Here is a 23,130-nt window from a genome sequence, read left to right as displayed (position 1 = left end):
AGGAGTTGAAGTTTGCGAGATTCTTGGATACATATATGTATATATAAATATATATATATATTTATATATATATATATATATATATATAGATATATATATATATATATAAACACACGAGTGGCCCCAAAAGGAATCGCCACACACGGAGAGATATCCGCACTAACACCACAGTTTGCAGAGCTTCAGAGCAGATAGCAGCCTTCCCTTCTGCCATACGCGTTTCGAGTATTACACTCTTGATCACTGGCTGGCTGAACACAGGAGGCGGAATCAAAGAACAAATTTATTTAAATGATAAGCCCCGCCCCAGTGGGCGCCGTAGCATGCTGGTAATTGCAGTTTGTAATATACTACACAGGCTCAAAAGTTCACTCCCCAAGTGGGTTCCGCTGCCTCCATTCGTAAAAATGTCATACCCAATAGGGCGAGAGGCTTCACCAAACTGTCCTCCACTTGCAAGTAGTACACTGTGATACAGGCATCCTCCGTTCACACGAGCGCTCCCATCGAGCACTCCAGACCCACCTTGGCAAGCGGGGGGGCTTTTCCGTGGCTGGACAGCCACTAAATATAAACACACGAGTTGCCCCAAAAAGAATCGCCACACACGGAGAGATATCCGCACTAACACCACAGGTTGCAGAGCTTCAGAGCAGATAGCAGCCTTCCCTTCTGCCATACGCGTTTCGAGTATTACACTCTTGATCACTGGCTGGCTGAACACAGGAGGCGGAATCAAAGAACAAATGTATTTAAATTTATTTAAAAATTTATTTAAATGATAAGCCCCGCCCCAGTGGGCGCCGTAGCATGCTGGTAATTGCAGTTTGTAATATACTACACAGGCTCAAAAGTTCACTCCCCAAGTGGGTTCCGCTGCCTCCATTCGTAAAAATGTCATACCCAATAGGGCGAGAGGCTTCACCAAACTGTCCTCCACTTGCAAGTAGTACACTGTGATACAGGCATCCTCCGTACACACGAGCGCTCCCATCGAGCACTCCAGACCCACCTTGGCAAGCGGGAGGGCTTTTCCGTGGCTGGACAGCCACTAAATATAAACACACGAGTTGCCCCAAAAGGAATCGCCTTACACGGAGAGATATCCGCACTAACACCACAGGTTGCAGAGCTTCAGAGCAGATAGCAGCCTTCCCTTCTGCCATACGCGTTTCGAGTATTACACTCTTGATCACTGGCTGGCTGAACACAGGAGGCGGAATCAAAGAACAAATTTATTTAAATGATAAGCCCCGCCCCAGTGGGCGCCGTAGCATGCTGGTAATTGCAGTTTGTAATATACTACACAGGCTCAAAAGTTCACTCCCCAAGTGGGTTCCGCTGCCTCCATTCGTAAAAATGTCATACCCAATAGGGCGAGAGGCTTCACCAAACTGTCCTCCACTTGCAAGTAGTACACTGTGATACAGGCATCCTCCGTTCACACGAGCGCTCCCATCGAGCACTCCAGACCCACCTTGGCAAGCGGGGGGGCTTTTCCGTGGCTGGACAGCCACTAAATATAAACACACGAGTTGCCCCAAAAGGAATCGCCACACACGGAGAGATATCCGCACTAACACCACAGGTTGCAGAGCTTGAGAGCAGATAGCAGCCTTCCCTTCTGCCATACGCGTTTCGAGTATTACACTCTTGATCACTGGCTGGCTGAACACAGGAGGCGGAATCAAAGAACAAATTTATTTAAATGATAAGCCCCGCCCCAGTGGGCGCCGTAGCATGCTGGTAATTGCAGTTTGTAATATACTACACAGGCTCAAAAGTTCACTCCCCAAGTGGGTTCCGCTGCCTCCATTCGTAAAAATGTCATACCCAATAGGGCGAGAGGCTTCACCAAACTGTCTTTGATTCCGCCTCCTGTGTTCAGCCAGCCAGTGATCAAGAGTGTAATACTCGAAACGCGTATGGCAGAAGGGAAGGCTGCTATCTGCTCTGAAGCTCTGCAACCTGTGGTGTTAGTGCGGATATCTCTCCGTGTGTGGTGATTCCTTTTGGGGCAACTCGTGTGTTTATATATATATATATATATCACACTCTACTTCCGTCTTTCCTCCCTTCACTCGCGGTCGGGTGCTGTTCAGCACGGAGACAGACGCAGTGCATTTAATTAAGGCTCAGGGTAAAAAAAGTTTACCAGCACTCATGGGAACAGTTAAACCCCAAGCCTTATTGCGCGCAAGAAATGCGCAGAAGCTATGCGCCAACTGCTTGATACAAGGAGTTATCAGTGTCTGGAGAAGAATCCTATTAATGACCTAATCCTTGAAATCCTTGAAATGAACGACAAGCTAAATGAATGGCAAAACAAAGGTCTGTTAACGGAAGAAGAGAAAACCTTTATGACGGTGGAGGATCCAATAATACCCACAATATATTTTCTTCCTAAAGTTCACAAGACACTCAACAAACCACCAGGGCGTCCAATCATCTCCAGCTGTGGGAGCCTGTATGAAAATATGTCTCTATATGTAGACAACTTTTTGGCGCCCATTGTACCAACACTAAGTTCATACATAAAGGACACTGGCGACTTCTTACGTATCATAATGGAGACACAATGGAATTCCAACTATCTCTTAATAACAATTGATGCAGTATCACTATACACCTCAATCCAACACAACCATGGCCTACATGTGATCCAATATTTTCTAAAGCAGAGACCCATTAGTCAACTAGCACATTCTGAAATGCTACTTGAAATGATCTCTATGTGTTTGAACAATAATATCTTCCTGTTCGATAAAAAGATATATGTACAGCGCTGTGGTACTGCGATGGGAGTTTCCTTCTCTCCTAGCTATGCGAATCTCATGATGGGATGGTGGGAGAGGAACATAGCTTGGAGAGAGGAAAACAACCACCACATGATGAACGTGGCCCTTTGGCTCCGATTCATAGACGACCTATTTGTGTTGTGGAAAGGAACTGCAAAAGAATTTGAGAACTTCTTCATGGAACTGAATAACAACAACGTTGGACTCAGCTTCACATACAATCTGAGCCCCAAAGAAATTGACTTTCTAGACACTAAGGTCTACATCAACAATGGGCGTTTACAAACAACGCTACACAGGAAAAAGACAGCTACCAATAGTCTCCTGCATGGCGAAAGTTTCCATCCACGCTCATTAAGGAAAAGCATACCATACGGAGAGCTACTACGTATGAAGAGAAACTGTTCAGAAGAACAAGAGATGGTGAAAAAATGTGAGGAAACAAAAATCAGATTTTTGCAACGAGGATACAGTCATGCTGACATTGCACGAGGCGAATTGAAAATGAAGGAAAAAAGCAGAATGGAGTTACTAACGAATAGTGACAAACTAAATGTGACTAAAGGAACAACTGAAGACAATCAAACACGTTTGATACTTACCTACAGTAAGGAAACTTGCAAGATCAGAAAAATACTGAGTAAATACTGGAGCATACTACAGAAAGATCCTGACATTGGTATGACCATAGGGGACCATCCACGGATATCTTACAAAAGAGCACCGAATCTCTCGGATCATTTGGTACGAAGTCACTTTGTAGCCACAAAATCTGAAACTTGGCTACAATCAAGATCCAAGGGATTTACCAAATGTATGTCCTGCAAAGCTTGCAAGATTGGCAAAAATCTTAAAAACATTAAAGATCCGACTGGTAAAAGTTTCCAGATAAGAGAGACCATCACGTGTGAATCAACCTTTGTGGTTTACTTACTCCAATGCTTTTGCGGAAAACAGTACATTGGCAGCACAACATGCCCTCTCAAAAAACGCATATTAGAACATGTGCGTGCCATTCAAAATCTGGACATGACATATGCAATCGCCAGACATATGTCACTGCATGTTGGGAAATCGTGGTTGGATATAAAATACTCAGGACTGATGACAGTGCCTCCAAGTGAACGAGGCGGAAACCGTATCCAGAAACTACGCAGACTTGAGTCGCGCCTAATAATGAGGTTCAAAACTAAGCATCCGCTGGGCCTCAATGGGGATGAGGAACTTTATGTGCACCTATAGATACTCTCAACACACTTGACATGTAACAAAACAGCATGTGTTATATGCACTGAAACATTTTGCAACAACTGTATCAGATAACAACTTGTGCAAATATTTTCGCATTTCAACATATTTGTGACCTATTCTTCTCATGGAATTCCATACAATCATAAAAGAGTTTGTTTGAATCCACACAGACATACATGAGCGCAGATATAACTGCACATTTATAGGCACTCAGCCATGATTTTTTGCCTAATATTAAATTACAGTCCATATCTTGTGACACACGAACACATATTTTTGTGTTAAATGCTTTAGGTGCCTTGCATTCAGCAATTAATGATGCACATATTCCTAAATGTATTACTCAAAATGTCTCTTTTTTGTCAAAAGTATGGCCATTTTGAAAGGAATGATGTTAATTCCTTACATTCTACACTTTCTGAACTACAATACCCAGAATGCAATAAAATGGCACCTTATATCAAGTGTATAAAGCTAAGAAATGAAAAAAGGACCATTGTAACAATCTACCGTGACCAGGAACTACGGTTCGAAACGCGTAGGGAGGGTTACTTTGTGAGATTAAAATAACATCCTAATCGTTGAGAGGAGTGCCGCGTCATTATTCATTTGTGTCTGATATATATATATATATAGATATATATATATATATATATATATATATCACACTCTACTTCCGTCTTTCCTCCCTTCACTCGCGGTCGGGTGCTGTACAGCACGGAGACAGACGCAGTGCATTTAATTAAGGCTCAGGGTAAAAAAAGTTTACCAGCACTCATGGGAACAGTTAAACCCCAAGCCTTATTGCGCGCAAGAAATGCGCATGTGCGCATGCACAGTTTTTTCAAGCATTACCGTTACAGCGATGAAGCGGTGGAGGGCAGCCTGGGGACGCCACGGTAAACAGGTAAGGGGTTTTAACTTTCTTTTTAATTAAGGTTAACTTACTTCTTAATAGGGGGTGGAGGTGGGGGCTGGCAAACTCCACTCCGCTGCGGATTGTGCGGAGATTTGCCTTCTCCGTGTTCTCCGTAGGACGCGGAGAAGGCAAATCTCTGCACAATCTGCTGGCGGAGCGGAGGACTCTGCCCGGGGTTAATATTTAGCACCACACTTTCCATCAAAAATGGTTTTTTGTTTTGCCAATACCTTTGGAGCCACTTGACAAATCTCCACAAAATTTTCATAAAACGTGCTCTTTTGGGTTCAGCTGCTGTGTTGAAAGTTTTGGAGTGATCCGTCAAATGCGGGCCAAGAAAAAAGGGGGTCCCCATGTTAAGTCTATGGGTATTTTTCATTTTTTGAAAACAACTACAGCCTAAACTGCTGAACGGAATTCCACCAAATTTGGCAGGAAGCTAGATGTTGGTCCAGAAAGCATGCTTTTGTGATTTAGAGTAGTTTTTCAGATATCTATCTCCTTGCAGTGGACTCCCAAAATCCTACTTAAATTTGATACGCTGCCAACACTGAACCAGGAACTGTTGGCAGCCATCTTGGGACTTGGCGTGAAGCAGAGTCCCAGACAAAAAGTAAAAGAAAAGGGGATGGGTGCAGGGTAGGACTACCCTGACCCTCCAGACATGGGGGGAGGGTCCCTGAGGGACCTAGCCGGGGGTAAAAGGAATTTCTTTTCATTTTGCCCTGCCCCCCCAGCAGCCTCTGTTCAGTAGTTTTAAAGTTATTAAAGGAAAATGAATGTAGATATCTAGGAATGCTGACCCTCCGTGGATCCACTGTGGTATTTCGTGAATCCATGCACCAACAGCAATGTTGTGATTGGCTGGTCGCAACCGGAAAGTTGGGGCTGCCATTTGATGTATTGGGGCATAGTCCTGGGGCCTCAAAATTTGAGTGCATTGTGATGGAAGGGGTCAGAGTAGAGTTATTTTGACCCCATGGGTGTGTTCAGGAGGTTGCAAAGGGACCCATGAAGGTCAGGATTTTGTCTTGAAACTGTTTTCACTCTATTGGTGGGGATTCGCAGATCCATCACGGCGCTCAGTGTGGCCCCCGTGTGAAATCTCTAATGATCAGCGAATCCTGCCACAATTTAAAAAATAAAACTTATTCACACAGACACACATTCAACCACTGAAGGAACCACACAGGCACTCACTGACCCACACAGACACTCACAGACCCTTAGTGCCACTCAAACATGCACTCACAAACCCACACAGATACTCACACACCAACTTACAGACCCACACAGGCACTCATACACCCACTCACAGACCCATGGCACTACTCACACACCCACACACAGACCCACACAGGCACTCACATACCCACTCACAGACCATAGCGTCACTCACACACCCACTTATAGACCCACACAGGCACTCAAAGGCAGACTTACAGACCCATGCAGACACTTACAGACCCACGCAGACACTCACAGACCCACACAGACACTCATAAACCCAGTCAGCAACCCATAAAGCTACTTACATACCAATTCATAGACCCATACAGCCATTCACAACCCACACAGACACTCACACAACCCCTCACAGACCCATAGTGTCACTCACATATCTTTTCACAGACCCACACAGGCACTCACATACCATATATACAATATATATATATATATATATATATATATATATATATATATATATATATATATATATATATATATATATATATATATTCACTGAAAAAAACATAGGTTTCAGGGGCGTTATAGTTGGGAATTGGCATTTAAAAAACCTTAGAAATTCATTGAAAAAACCATAGGTTTCAGGGGCGTTATAATTAGCTGGACATTTCCCTCGTACAAAACCCTAGAAATTTCCCTGTTATAGTTAGTTCAGCTAACTAGAACTCGCGCCCCCGCAATGCACTGCTGATGATGTCACATATTACTTCACTCATGACATGGTCAGTGACATCACTGATGACATCACTAATGACATCTGAAATGACATCACTGATGACATCACTGATGACGTCATCCAGTGGGTGTGTGTTTCTGCAAATTTTAAATATGTTTAATATATATATAGGGAAAAACCGATGGAAGAATGAGTGGGTGTATAAGTGTGTGAATGGATGATTTAGTAGGTGCGTAACTGACTGTATAAGTGAGTCATTAAACGTATCTTAATGCAGATTAGTGACTAAACTGTGTGAATGTTTGTATCTGTCTGTCTGTTGGTGTATAAGCAGCTGCATGGTTTTGTGAATAGCTATATGAGTGTCTCTATGGGTTATTGATTGGTTGTCTGAGTATCTGTTTGGGTGCCTGAGTGTTTGTGTGGGTGGGGTGTGTGTGACTCGGATGTATGATGTTACAACGCACACTTTTACAACGCATGCACTTACAACGCATTTTTTACAACGCATAATCCATTACAACGCACTACACTTACAACGCATGACACTACAACGCATTTTTAAAAACTACCTTTACAACGCATACCATTACAACGCATAATATTAAATTGCATTTAAGGTAAGTATTAGATAGTATAGGGGTAAAAACTACTTTTCTAACTCCAGGGGGTGCAACAGTAGGGTAAATGTTGGATAGTATAGGGGTAAAAATTACTATTCTAACTCCAGGGGGTGCAACAGTAGGGTAAGTGTTGGATAGTATAGGGGTAAAAATTACTATTCTAACTCCAGGGGGTGCAACAGTAGGGTAAGTGTTGGATAGTATAGGGGTAAATATTGCTATTCTAACTCCAGGGGGTGCAACAGTAGGGTAAGTGTTGGATAGTATAGGGGTAAAAATTACTATTCTAACTCCAGGGGGTGCAACAGTAGGGTAAGTGTTGGATAGTATAGGGGTAAAAATTACTATTCTAACTCCAGGGGGTGCAACAGTAGGGTAAGTGTTGGATAGTATAGGGGTACAAATTACTATTCTAACTCCAGGGGGTGCAACAGTAGGGTAAGTGTTGGATAGTATAGGGGTAAAAATTACTATTCTAACTCCAGGGGGTGCAACAGTAGGGTAAGTGTTGGATAGTATAGGGGTAAAAATTACTATTCTAACTCCAGGGGGTGCAACAGTAGGGTAAGTGTTGGATAGCATAGGGGTAAAAATTACTATTCTAACTCCAGGGGGTGCAACAGTAGGGTAAGTGTTGGATAGTATAGGGGTAAAAATTACTATTCTAACTCCAGGGGGTGCAACAGTAGGGTAAGTGTTGGATAGTATAGGGGTAAAAATTACTATTCTAACTCCAGGGGGTGCAACAGTAGGGTAAGTGTTGGATAGTATAGGGGTAAAAATTACTATTCTAACTCCAGGGGGTGCAACAGTAGGGTAAGTGTTGGATAGTATAGGGGTAAAAATTACTATTCTAACTCCAGGGGGTGCAACAGTAGAGTAAGTGTTGGATAGTATAGGGGTAAAAATTACTATTCTAACTCCAGGGGGTGCAACAGTAGAGTAAGTGTTGGATAGTGTAGTGTAATATTATGCGTTGTAATGGTAGGCGTTGTAATGGAATGCGTTGTAAAGGTAGTTTTTAAAAATGCGTTGTAGTGTCATGCGTTGTAAGTGTAGTGCGTTGTAATGGATTTTGCGTTGTAAAAAATGTGTTGTAAGTGTAGTGCGTTGTAACAGTTGCGTTGTAAAGGTTGTTCCCCGTGTGACTCTGTGCATACATGTGTGAGTGGGTGATTCTATGGGTGCAGGGTTTTAAGAGTGCATCTGTGATGGACTGTATGGTTGGGTGAGTGTATGTATGGGTGTGTTAGTGATTGAATGTTTATCTCAGTGGTACATGTGTGAGTAACTACATATGTGAAAGGCAGTATATATGTGTGTTAGAGTATATAAGTGGGTATATGTGAGAGTGTGTGATTGTGAGAGTGGCTGTATGAATGAGTGTGTGCTTGTATCAGTGATTGTATAAGAGCGTAAGAATGTGGTACTATTTGTGTGTGTATAACTGCATAGGTGAGTAAATGGGAGTGTGATTAATTATTTGCATGACTGACTAGGTGTGAGAGTACCTCTATGGATGATTGGTGGTGTGTGAGTGTCTATGTAGGTGTATAAATGCATATGATAGTCCTGTACTGAGTGACTGTAAGGATGAGTGACTGTACAGGTGAGTGAGTGGATGTGTGTGTAGATCTAAGAGTAAATGAGTGGGTATGTAGTTATTGGTATTGGAGTATCTATGGTTTTGAGAATGGACATCTGAAATTTTGATTGAGTATATCAAAGGGTGTGAGACGATGCACTAAATTATCACATGGATGACGTCATCAGTGATATCATCAGTGATGTCATTTCAGATGTCATCAGTGATGTCATCAGTGATGTCACTGACCATGTCATGAGTGATGTAATATGTGACGTCATCAGCAGTGCATTGCGGGGGCGTGAGTTATAGTTAGCTGAACTAACTATAACAGGGGAATTTCTAGGGTTTTGTACGAGGGAAATGTCCAGCTAACTATAACGCCCCTGAAACCTATGGCTTTTTCAGTGAATTTCTAAGGTTTTTTAAATGGCAATTCCTAACTATAACGCCCCTGAAACCTATGGTTTTTTCAGTGAATTTCAAAGGTTTTTTAAATGCTAATTCCTAACTATAACAGGCCTGAAACCTATGGTTTTTTTCAGTGAATTTCAAATGTTTTCTAAATGACAATTTTGAATGTATTAATTGTTATACTGATTTTTTTGATACTAATTTACTACATTTTTTAAACTATTTGTTTTTAGATATATTTTTTTTAATTACATTATAATTACATTATACTTTACAATACAAAATATACTTTCTCAGAGTATATTTTGTATTGTAATGTATAATGTAATTATAATGTAATTAAAAAATATATATATATATATCTAAAAATAAATAGTTTAAAAAATGTAGTAAATCAGTATCAAAATCAGTATAACTATTAATACATTCAAAATTGTCATTTAGAAAACCTTTGAAATTCACTGAAAAAACCATAGGTTTCAGGCCTGATATAGTTAGGAATTAGCATTTAAAAAATCTTTGAAATTCACTGAAAAAAAAATATATATATACTTTCTCAGAGGCCTATGCAGGGGGAGAACATGGCGGCCAGCGTTTGCAGGTCGCGGAGACACCGCCAGAGCGTCAAGAGAATAGCTACCGGCCATGTCCTGAGTAAATTAGAACAAATTTAGAGCATTATGGAGACCCTCGTTTTAGTCTCAGTTTGAATCTTTTTTCCCGGTTTTTTGTTTACTTACATAACTGTTTCCCTACCGCTGGTGTTCGGCGGTTTCGCTACGGCTTGAGACGTGGAGCAGTGGAGCGCTCCCCTCCCCCCCACCCCAGGAGTGGGTGTTCTGAGATCGGCGGCGGCGGTGCTTTCGGCATCAGGGTGGAGGTAGCGGAGGTAGCGGAGCGGCCGTGGGGGAGGGCGGCCCTGGAGCTTCGAAGAGGAAGTGGCGCTGCAGCCAGAATCTCCTTCCGGGGGAAGGGGGGTCGCGGAGCCAGCGGGCTGGAAGGTCTGCCTGGGAGAAGAGTTGTGCAGTGAGCAGAAGAGACTCTGGACACAGCCATTTGTGAGCCGGGTGAGTCGAATGAAGGCCGGACCCAGGGGGTGCTGCTTGGAAGTGTGAGTCCCTGCTCCAGTACTGGCCCCGAGTTTACTGTTTTTACAGAAAAGGTGAAATCACCCCCGGTTGTGCCTTCACACCCACACCCACGATATCTTTTAAAAAAGATTAAGAGAGAGAAGGGGGGTAAGGGAAGAGAAATCAAGACAGTAACAGGGGGGGGAAAACGAGGAGGAAGAGGGGGTGAGAATAAACACAGTAAAGAGAATAAAGGAAAGGAAGACTGTCGTTCAAAAGGGAAAATCTAAGCAGGATCTGAAGGTTATTCCCTCCCTCAAGACTTTCTTTAAGGTTATACCTCAAACAGTTTTTCTAGCGGAGAGCAGGATGGAGGGAGAGAAGGGAGATAAGGTAAAAAATAAGGACAAGACCATACAAAATGTAAATTCCAACAAAGTGCCTACAGAGGTCAGCGACTGGAGTGAAAATATCTCTCCTAATAGATATCAAATCCTGGCTGAGTTTCCTGTTAATGTAGATGAAATTATGAGCACCCAGATGCCCCTTGTGCCCCAAAAAAAATCACAGCAACCGTTAATTTCCAAGGTCCTGGATCAAGATCCAGGAGCCTCAGGGGCGTCAGGAGGGACGGCGAGTGAGGAGCAGCTGCTGAGTGGGTTGTTAAAAGCTCTCACAGTGGAGATGAGGTCTAGGTTTGAGACATCAGAAGGGAACCAGAAAGAAATAAGACAAGCTTGCGACAATTTGGAAAAAAAAGATAGACGATCTCAGCATCAGAAAGGCCCAATTAGAGGGGGAAGGGAGCAGGTTGTTTTGAATACAACTGAGATTACGAAATTAAAGTCCTCTGAGTCAGAGTATCTAGAGAGGGTTGAGAGGTTGGAAAATTTCCAGAGAAGGAATAATATAAACATTTTGAAAGTACCTGAAGGTAGAGAGGGGGAGGATATTAAAACCTTTGTAGTACGCATGCTTAAGAAAGAACTACAATTGGAGGAGTCTGAAGAGGAAATAAGTAAGGACATCCAGCGCGTACATAGGGATCCGTTTAGGCTAAACACAAATAGGACAAAGCCTAGGAAAATTTTGATTAATTCCCTAACATTTTCCCTAAAGGAGAGAATACTCTCTAAAGCACTGAGTCTGAAATCGGTAGAAGTTGAAGGGGAAAAGTATGAATTCCGTTCGGATGTCTCAGCTGCTACTTCAAACAGGCAATGGGAGCTAGGAAAAAGGATGGACCAACTGAGAGGCCTGGGAGCTGTGGTTCAGCTAAGATTTCCGGCTTATTTAACCCCTTGGCTGCGGCAGGAATTCCGCCGCAGCGCTGGGGGGGGTTTGGGGGCAGCGCGGTGGCGCTGTGCTCATGACAGAGCCACTCCGTCATGAGCCACGGTTGAGCTGTGCTCATGACGGAGTGGTTCCGTCATGACTCTGCCCACTGCGCTAATCGCCCGCACAGGCGGGGAATCAGCGCAGAGTGGGAGGAGCGGCGGCCAACGGCCGCAGCATGACGGAACCACTCCGTCATGAGCACACGGCACCCGTGGCTCATGACGGAGTGGCTCCGTCATGAGCGCTGAAGGGGTTAAAAGTGATGATGAATAACAAAATGCTCATTTTCCACTCTGGCGAAAAAGTAGATGAGTTCTTAAAGGACTTTCGGGCGTCTAGAAATTAACAAATTCTTAAAAAAAAAAATTGTATAAGGATTGGCTATGTCGGTAATTATACATAATTTTAGCTAGGTTAAGCATTAATATAAGCTGTAAGTGAAGAATGGTGATGGTGGAGAGGGAGAAAGGGAAGAGAAATGCGCAAAGTGGGGTTAGCAACATTTTTTGCACGGAAACACATACATTGCATCTCATTTTCGTTAACTTCCGCTTACAGAAGTGGCGATCTTAAAAATTCACATTTTCGCCTTGTAAATAAGGAGATAAAAATAAAGCTGCCGAAATGTCAAAAAATGTATGCTATGGTGACGTTAACTCCTTGTACATATGCCCCTTAATGTGATGTCTGTGAAGTTCAAGTACTAACTCATTCCCTTGCTTCTTAATTAGTGAACACCACCTGGCACAACTAGAGTGTCAAACACAACATTCAACAAAATGGCACTCTTGGCCATTAGATCACCTTAGATAAGAGGTACTTGCAGTCACCATGGAAAGTGTAGGCTTTCTCATCAAATGTTACTATGTGAGATCCTCCTGTAAATGAGCATTTTCCAGAGCAGGGCTTTTCGGTGCAGGACCACTGGCCGCCATCACATGTACTAGAAAAAAGAAGCATTGTATGTTAATGGAACTGTGCCAATCCATAGCTACCTTGAAAACAACAAATCAACACAGCCCCCCCCAAAGTCTAATCCTTCTTTTGATATCACAAAGGAATTTCACCAGAACTAGCAATGCATCAGAGTGGTAGGCTGAAGACTGCATGTGAAAGAGAGGGTCTACTGTTTGACAAAACACCTCAATGAGATGTCCAATCCTGGGGCATTGAAAGAACTGAGACTCTAAAAGCTAATGTGTCAATCTCCCAAAAGACAAGGAAGAAAATATTACTTAAATTAGGAATGATCATTGGTAAAGGGAGAAGCCGTCCAGAGTTAAGATTTAGTGAACATACTAATGTTGCTCAGATATGAATTTACCGTAAATAAATGAAAATACAAGAGGCCTTTGGCAAAACAGGAACAAGTTGGTTTAATCAAACTCTACGGCTGGGAAAGCCTCGACAGAACGCATCTGCTCAAAATCTCTCGATGAACAAAGATTTGGCCGTCCATTTATACAGTTCATAAGGTACAATAAAACACTTTTCTGCATTCCAAAAAACCTTCTCAGTTGTAAATCAACAAACGCGGGCAACTGATAACACAGATGGCTCTCAACCTCTGGGGAGAGCTAGTGTGGGCCAGTGTGTATCTGTCTAGATGTCCGGCATGAGGAGCGCATGATCACTACGTGTGGTGTGCCTGTCGTGTCCTGATTGGCTGAGTGTGCCTATCTACATGTCGTGTCTAGCTTTGTGGTATTTCTGGGGAATGCAAGCCTTTGGCCAAACGGGTTTTATTGGGGCCAATTATGTCAGACTTTTTTGTGGTGCAACTATCTATCCGTGGAATTGATCAGGGTTTTCCCTGGGGGCGTGTCTGTCTTTGGTTGATGGAGGACCCCACCTGTGACCTGTTACTCGATAGGCATGGGCCTAGGTTGCAGGACCTGCCTGACCACATATCTCTGACTCTAGGTTGATGGAGAGTTCACCTTGGGTGAATCCAGCAGCGATGATATGAGTTCATCAGAAGTCCTAAAAGTAATATGACAGCCACAGGTATCACGTTTATCGACATTATCATCATTACAGTTTGTACTGGTATTAACAAGAGTATTTCTGATATGAGTGAACATTAATATTGTTCATTTTCGATAACAATAATATTATTGTATGAGGATGGGCCATGGAATACATTGGCATCATTATTGCTGATGTTGAAGCTGCTGTGCGTGCAAAAGTTACGGTATACATTGACATTGCATACGTTCACATTTACTGTTATTGCAGTTGTCAGGCCTGCACATGTCATGACATTCACTGATCCCAACACTAACATGTGTAATTTTCACTCAGGAAACTTTGAATGGAATTTGAAATAATAAGTAAGTGTCAGAATGTAAAGTAATACACTTGCCAAGGCCTAATTTACTTTCCACAAAAAATTGCCCCTCTGCAGTAGTATATGGGGCAGATTTATCGACCTCCAAGAAAGTGGCATGCTTTTATCTCAGAAGACAGCTGTGTGAGGGCAGCAGACAGCCCTTCCCTCAGTGCTATAAAAGGCTGTGTGTGCCAAAGCTTGTACTGTCAAGCAGTATATGGCATGCAAGAGATAAAACAAAAGCGCCCCTTGAACTCTACTCTTCAGCCATACCCCAGCTAAAATATCCTTGTTGCTGTATTTTTATAGAGAAGCTCGGAAAGATGGAGAACAGCACTACACAGACAACGTGGCTATTTGAGGGGTGAAGCATCGACAGAGGGAGAGAGATAAAAACACATGCATTCACATAAATGCTGAATGAAAATGAAAAATATAGCTCCTTAAATGTGAAAAGTGGAAGGATACAAGTTAGCCGATCAAAAGGATTGTAATGAGGCTATGCTCTAGGGGAGGCAAAACACAAGAAGAGGAAGGCAAGCTATTGAATCAGAAGTAAGCCAAAATATAAATTATGCTAGCTTAATTTGTATAATTTCAGGAATTTCCTGTTAGGCGAAATTGCCGACATTTCACCTTAGTGGTACTTTGCATAATTACACGTCATTCATGGTAAAACTTTACCACAAGTCATTCGCTATAAGAAAGTTACCACAAACGCATATGAACAATAGAAGACAAACGGATATTGTTCGCAGGCCTTTCACTTTTCTTGCACTATTTGTTACACAAATTGCACTCTAATGTCAAAAATTGATGTAAGGATGCATAGATGCTAAAACAAAGCATTAAATGCCAGATTCGCATTTGGAAAATATATACATATCTTTGCTGAAAATTCACGTAGTTACACAAAAGCAAATTCGGCAAATTTCACACAGTCCTAATAACAAGCAAGCTAATGAGAGTGACAATAAAGTTAATAAGCATTGTAAGCTCACAAGAGTACTTTCGCAACCAGACAGCTTGCACTGCCTGGTAGACTCCACCTAATGATGGCACAAGAGTGAAAATACTTCTTTTGAACTTGTTTTATTTATTCTCTCTGATGTATTGTGGAATGTCCTCAAGGTAGTATTGTGGAATAATTTAATGTAGAAGCAGTTTTTTAGGTCTCGGACCAGGCAGCGCATGCGCTGTCTCGTTGAGAGATGCTGTTTACACTATAGTGGGGGAAGCTCCACCTACTCTCCGCCCATCTTTTTGTTTGGCTTCATTCATAAATCTGCATTGGGATTGGTGTTTGGCTTCTTAGTCCCGCCTCCTGACGCCTATGTCATCATTTTGCTTCTTCCGAGGTTATCAGCCCCTTTACTGGAAAAGTAATTGCTGACCAGTGTGTGTCCCCCGCCCCCTCCCTCAGTTTGCAGTTTTTTTGCCCCCCCCTCCCCACTCCTGTTCGTGCTTTTTTAAATGTGGAAGCTGCCATTTGTAATGCAATATGTCTTGCGTAAATGTGAGTCGTATTGCATTGCAAATGCTTGTTTAAAAATAGTGCGCAGTCACTAGCACGCCCACCTCACGAAACGTAGTCGCAAAGACCGGAAGTCAGGCGTCTCTCAATTCAGTGTGGGCGGGGCTCCCGTGCACCGAGGAGAGTCCCGCACACCGGCCAGAGGAACACTGAGATTCCCCAATTGCTCCAACGCCAAGGAGGGGGATCGGAGCCTCGCAGGCTTCCAGAAAAAAGAGCAGGGCTCCATGCGGCTGATTGCCGCAATACAGCCCGGTAAGTAGGGCCGGTCGGTGCACATTGTTGGTGCCGAGTGGAGTGCACTGGGAGGAGCTAGTGAACAGGGCTCCCTAAGGCACTGTTAGTGCCAGTGCTTGTTTTTTATCGGACTTTAGTATTCTCTATCCTTATGTAAGCCGTTTCAGGATTTTTGTGGACAGGGCTTGTTTTGTATTTTCTTTTGGTAGGGTGTGCGCTTGTTTTGGTATGAGAGAGCGCACCCCGTCTGGTTACTAGTCTTGCAGCACAGAGCTGCTCTCAGACATGTTCCACCCGCGGCGCCGCTCATTATAACATCGTCAGAGATGACAGGTGAAGCTCCACAGCAACGTCCTGTCACTTATAGTCTTTCCCTGTAAGTTAAAAATTTAATCTCCGCTCACTTCACCCCCCTGAATCTTATCACAATGCAAAATTGAACCACAATCCTTTGCAAACCGCACCCCGAAGAATCACTGAACCCCATGTCCCTCCAGTGCTTACTAGTCCCTCATTAAGGCACACACATCTCCCCCATCTCCTTGCATCTACCACTCTCCAGTACACGATGTTGTAGTTCATTTACCCTGCCGCTGACGCACCTAAAATGCAGTCTCCCCCTAAGTGGGCGTCAATCGCGCAAACTTAGGATCTGCACCAAGGTCCAGCACTTGTTGCACCGGAGAACAAGGCGTCCCAACAGGCACCGGGCACAAACAGCAGTAGAACTATAGCTGTGCTTTCGGCGCACTGCTCCACGTCCTCGTGCCCCGCCAGAGCGATGGGCACTTTCTCTGAACTCTGCCATGGCTGCAGCTCCGGGTCTGAAAATTGGCCCCACTCTGCCTGCAGTGCACTGAGCTGCGCCCGCCCACTCCGTCCACCCCCTTTGGGCCCCCTCAGCACCTGTCCGACAATGCCCTAACTCCTACACCCTCCAGTGCACCCCCTGCCAGCCGTACACATCCTTTCTTCCATGATTCCAGACGACCCACTGCCAGGCAGGCGAGATATGTTCATATAAGCAGCAACCCTGCTGATATAATCAGACTCTGTGTAAGGTCAGGGCCTTTGTCAGGGCAGTGACTGCTACTTTTACCGTTCACACCAGATATTTCATGCTGAGATGGGTACAATAAAAAGAGGACCCTATCTGTCGTTCGTACTTGCACATTCCTTGTTTATTTGCTGCACACTTTACTATTCAATACTTGGCAAGCTACATATGTCAGAAATATGTGAAACTATTCTTCCAGCATGTTTTAATTTAGGTATTTTAAGAGGCTGATTACATTCGGCGTTTACCAGAGGAATGCATTTATGGCCATAGCACAGAAAATAATTAGGAGACGTTAAACCAGGCTACGCGGTGGGTCACTGAACTTCTTGGTCGAGGTCCCGCATTTACAAAAGTTAGAGTTATTGGCATTGTAAATGATAATGCCTTTTATTTATGTGTTCATTAACAAAACAGATAAATAAAAGGCATTGTCATTTACAATACCAATAGCTTAAACTCTCGCAAATCCAAGACCTATTGCATTGCAAATGCTTGTTTATGTACAGTTATTTATTCTCTAAATGTTTTGACGTCTCATGCTCCTGTGGTTAACACATAATCTCCCCTATTTAAAGAACACTCCTACACTTCTTTGTAATCATATATACATTGAAAAAGTCATTCCTCCATAAACTAATATACTGCTTTGCGAATGTCAATATTAATCATTTAAAAAACATAATTTTACTGAAAATATAAAATGACCTACCTAAGTGAAGGAAAGTTTCACTTCTATTATGGAACAAAGGCAAGGGTTATGCAATAACATTTTGTTTTTCTTTTCTTAGCAGCTATCCAAAATGACCAATGGAGCCAGAACATTCAAAGTACTCATCACAACAGTAAAACCAGTTAATGGTCTACAACTTCCATGAGCGCTCAGAGTTCAGAATTACTTTCACATCTGGAGGCTTCTGAACATAGTTTATAAGTAGAAACAGCAGATCCTTGTGAGAAATTGGGTTACTGGTTGACTGGGGTGTGCACCCTCATCAAGCAGAAACCACAGTCCTTGTCAGGGTGAGGCACAAGCTAACCCTAAATTAACCTGCGCTCAGCCCCCTGGTAGCTTGGCACACAGCAATCAGGCTTAGCTTAGAGGAAATAAGTAAAGTATTTCTGCAACACTTCAAACAGTAATAAAGTGAAAAACACCTTTGAAAAGGATACCACACCAGTTTAGAAAAATAGAGAACTTTTTAATAAACAAAACAAGAACAAAAAGACAAAAATATCATCAGTAGAAACAGAGATATTCAATTTGAAAGATTTCATAAAAAATGGCGCCAAGAAGCATAAAGGGACAATTGTGGCTAACTGGTTGCGCCGGACCTGGACAAAGTCATACGTTCAGGCCGACTGCGATGTCTACAGGAACCCAAATAGGCCCACTGACCAAAGTACCTTAAGCCCTGGTTTGCAGAGCATTACAAGGATCTGATTTGAAGATGCGTTGTGCAGCCGAGGTGATGCGTTGGTTCAGAGAAACAGCAAGGCTGCAAAGCGAGGTCCAGCATCAATGCTGAGGATGCCGTCGACAAGGGTTTGCGATGTGAAGTCCAGCACCAAGGATGCGTCGTGCAGTCGAGGCAATATGTCAGTTCCCATGAACTGCAAGGCTGGGAAGCGGAGTCTGGCATAATCGGCAAAGCTGCTGTCGACGGGGGATGAAAGGGCCAGTGTCAAGGATGCTTCACACAGCAGCTGTTCCAAAGAGTCTGCAGAGGCGATATGAGTCTTTGCGAGAGGTCCGATCCATGCTGCAGCAGTGGTGTGTCAGTTTTCCTCTGGGTTGCACCGCACAGAATAGGTGATGCCCCAGTTACGCTGGGTCCACATAGGCTATCAAAGCACTTTAGGACCACTTCCAAAGGTCCAGGACTGGGGTGGTAATGTCCAAGTCCAGGTGCAGAGTGGTTGGAAGCCTAGTATGTCCCTCTAGCTTCAGATAAGTAGGCAATTCAATTAGCTCTTGAAATCACTCTGAGGTTCTGGGTTTAATGGATGCAGGTTCAGTTCTTCTTACCCAGGCAAGATGGCAACAGGTCAGCAGAGCAGGGCATGAGTCCCCTCAGGTCAGCAGTCCAAGAGAGTTTTGGTCCTTTCAGCACCACAGCAGTCATTCTTCCTGACAGAGTACCCACAGATCCAGAAGTGTACTAAAGAGTTATTGTCTGAGGTCCAGTATTTATACCCAGTTGTGCCTTTGAGAGAGAAAAGAGAGAAAAAAACTGACAGAGAAAAAATCATGACTTTGCAAAAAAAATGATCTTAGCCCACTCCTTAGCGCATGATGTCCGATGATGAGGGGAGGCTAGCATGGCAAACAGGACCAAGTGAGCCCGATACTCTGTCAATATTGTCTCAGTGACAAAGATAACAATTTCAACGGAAACTAAGAACAACTTGACAACTACAGGACCTCCTTGGACAATGCACAAGCTACACCTAGTCTTCAAGGTCCAAAATGTTTCTAATGTCCAAATTGCGCCCTATAGCACACCCAGGGGTCATGCGTACCATCCGTATCACACCCAGCGGTCCAAGCGAATAACACCTCTTAGTTTTGTCAGTTGCCAACAGTGTCAAGAAACCGAGTGTCAAGAAACCGATAGCACTGAGAAAGCCCATTAGTCGAAAAAATAAGATCACGGTGCTGACCCTATATCACACCCTATGCTTTCCATCTGTGTCATGCCCAGTGTGACACAGATGACAGGTAAAATTTGACAGTGACAGGTAAAAATTACTATTCCCACTCCAGTAATTGCAACAGTGGGGAAAGAGCTGGATAGCGGAGGGGTAAAAATAAGTATTCAAACTCCAGTGAGTGCAACAGTAGGGAAAGTGTTGGATAGCGGAGGCGGAGGGGTCCAATTTACTATTCCAAATCCAGTGAGAGCAACAGCAGGGAAAGTGTTGGATAGTGGAGGGGCAAGAATTACTATTCCCACTCCAAAGAGTGAAACAGTAGGAAAAGTGTTGGATAGCAGAGGGGTAAACATTGCTATTCCTACTCCAGTGAGAGCAACAGTAGGGAAAGTGTTGGATAGAGGAGTGGAAAATGTTACTATTTCCACTCCAGTAAGTGCAACAGTAAGGAAAGTGTTGGATAGTGAAGGAGTACAAATTACTATTCCCACTCCGTTAAGAGCAACAGTGGGGAAAGTGTTGGATAGCAGAGGTGTAAAAATTACGATTCACACTCCACTGAGTGCAACAGTAGAATAAGTATTGGAGAGTGGAGAGGTAAAAATTACTATTCCCACTCCAGTGAGTGCAAAAGTCAGGAAAGTGCTGGATAGTAGAGGGGTAAAAATTACTATTCCCACTCCAGTGAATGCAACAGCAGGGAAAGTGTTGTATAGCGGAGAAAAACAATTACTATTCACACTCACTTAAACAAAAAAATTAATTACAAAATAAATAAATTAATAAACAATATTTAAAAACATAAATATTACAAATATTCAACATATAAAAGAACACATATTAAATATCAATTACATTTAACAAAACCTGGAAATATTTTATAAAATATAATAATAAATACAATTACAAAAAATTTATTCTTTTAAAGTAGAAAATATTTTCAAACCAAAAACATTTATTAAAACATAAATGTATTTATTTTATTTCCTCCCCTATAACACCACACCAATAACAAAACAATTCAACATTTTTTATTAAATTTATTTACATAATTAACATTATTAATAATCAATTAAAGCATATGATTAATAAAAAGTGAATAAACATGAATTAACTACACAAACCGTAACACTATAATATCCACAACACACACCCAAACTAAACTATAAAATAATAAAATACAATTACACCTTATTTTAAAATGTAAAACTATTAACAACTAATAATTAAATAATTACATTTAAATAATACCCACCCTTTACCGTTTTAAAAGTAAAAACAGCACACAAGAAAATAAACAATTACACAAAATAAATATCAAATAATTAACATTAATTAACAACTATATATTAATTAATTAAACACAGATTACTTACCAGCTTTTACTCCTATAAACACCACAACACACACCTTAAAATAGTTACACAATTACAATAATTATTTACTAATTATTTAATTAAAATTAATTAACAACCAATTATTAATTCGTCAATTAAAAATAAATTACTTCCCACCCTTCCCACCTATAAAAACCACAACACACACCTAAAATTAATTACACAATTGCCAAAATGAATGACAAATTAATTAATTACAAATAATTAACAACCAAATTAATAATTCATAAATTAAAAATAAATTACTTCCACCCTTTACACCTATAAACACCACACCACACACCTAAAATGTATTACATAATTACCATAATGATTAACCAATGAATTAACAACCAATCATTAATTATTTCATAATAATTTACTTTACACATTTAACACTAAGCATGTCAATTAAACAAACATTAATAAATTAAATTAATAAATATTGATAAATTAAATGTAATCAATAAATGTAATATAATTAAATTACTTCTCACCCTATTCCCCTATAAACCCACAACCTGCTATGGAACTAAAAACACAAATTCAAATAAAAATAAATTAATAAATTTAATATAGTATAAAAATACTTTCCACCCTATTCCCCTATAAACCCGCAACGGAGCTAAAAGCGCAAAATAAAAAAAATAGAAAAATAACTACTAACATTTTAACATATGTAGTAAAAATATAAACAATTCTTATCCAAAAAACACATCACATAGATATAACATATATAGTAAAATACATAACAATAAAAACGATATTTTTAACAACTATATTTTTGCAAACTATATTAAACACTTCAATATTTTTAAAATCGATATTACTTACCTTAAATCAATATTCTTGACCATGATATTCTTGCTGTCGACATTTCTGATCCACGATATTTATGCCTCGATATTTGTGCAACTCGATATTTATGACTTGATTTTCTGTCTCTGCACCCTGTGGGACTAATTGAGTTTTTCCTGTACATGTGTTTGTCCTGCATGTTATGTGCCACCCCAACACTGATTTATCAATCAGTACCTTTAGGCCTAGGGTGCACTGCCTGCCTGACCACGTATTTCTTACTCGAGGTTGATGGAGAGGTCATATCAGGAGATTTCGACAACAGTGATTTGATTTAGTTTTTGTACATACATGTATCATTGTGTGCATCAACATCAATATTAGCGACACTCCTAAAACCCATTGTAGAACATTCCACTAGATCATTTTAACTTTCATCATTGTTTGGATCCTATCCCATCAATAATTCTACATCAAAGAGCGGCAAGCAATAGTTGATCCCATTCTAATCCACTTAGGTGCCGATTCCGATCCGTTAAAAATATTCCCCGTACGAATCGTATCCGGATTTTTTTACGTACGAATCGTACAAGTCCCGTACAAACTGGCAAGTACGATTCGTATGTTAAGAAATCCATACGAATCACATTGGGAAAATTCCCCGACACGTCCTCGGGTCGGAAAAAGTGTCCGACACGTCCCCGGACAGTTTTACGTACGAATCGGGAAACTGAAGTCCGAGCGCGCAAGTACCATCCGTCCCGTCCGTCCGAATGCACAACCGTACGGAAAAAACACCGTACGGAGCGAACTCCCATAGCAACCATGGAGACGTCCAAACATGTGCCCGCAGACGCGCCGAACACCCCCCCAGCCCACCCCCCCAAGTACGCGCCGTACCCCCAGCCCCCCATGTACGTGCCGTACCCCCACCCCACCCCCGTAGGCACGGAGCGTACCCCCACCCAGTAGGTACGGAGCATACCCCCACCCCGTGTAGGTACGGAGCGTACCCCCACCCCCGTAGGTACGGTGCGTAACCCAGCGCGTAGCGCTGGGGGTACGCACCGTACATACGGGGGGTGGGGGTACTCACCATACATATGAGGGGTACGCACCGTACATACGGGGGTGGGGGTATGCACCGTACATACGGGGGGTGGGGGTACGCACCGTACATAGGGGGGTGGGGGTACACACCGTACATACAGGGGGTGGG

At 42.3% G+C, this 23,130-nt stretch overlaps 1 protein-coding gene across 1 annotated transcript in view; it reads right to left on the bottom strand.

Annotated features, from left to right (window-relative positions):
- Positions 1-23,130, bottom strand: part of LOC146860897 (uncharacterized) — a 1,545,865-nt gene that overhangs the window by 1,121,303 nt on the left and 401,432 nt on the right. Inside the window, exon 9 of the mRNA XM_085646178.1 lies at positions 12,727-12,865. Within this exon, the coding sequence (XP_085502304.1) occupies positions 12,727-12,865 (139 nt within the window). The remainder of the gene's footprint in view (positions 1-12,726; positions 12,866-23,130) is intronic.

The sequence above is a fragment of the Triturus cristatus genome, chromosome 3_1 (assembly GCF_964204655.1).
Source record: "Triturus cristatus chromosome 3_1, aTriCri1.1, whole genome shotgun sequence".
Taxonomy (NCBI): Eukaryota; Metazoa; Chordata; class Amphibia; order Caudata; family Salamandridae; genus Triturus; species Triturus cristatus.
Note: the sequence above shows the minus strand (reverse complement) of the source record. Positions and strands in the feature narration are given on the sequence as shown.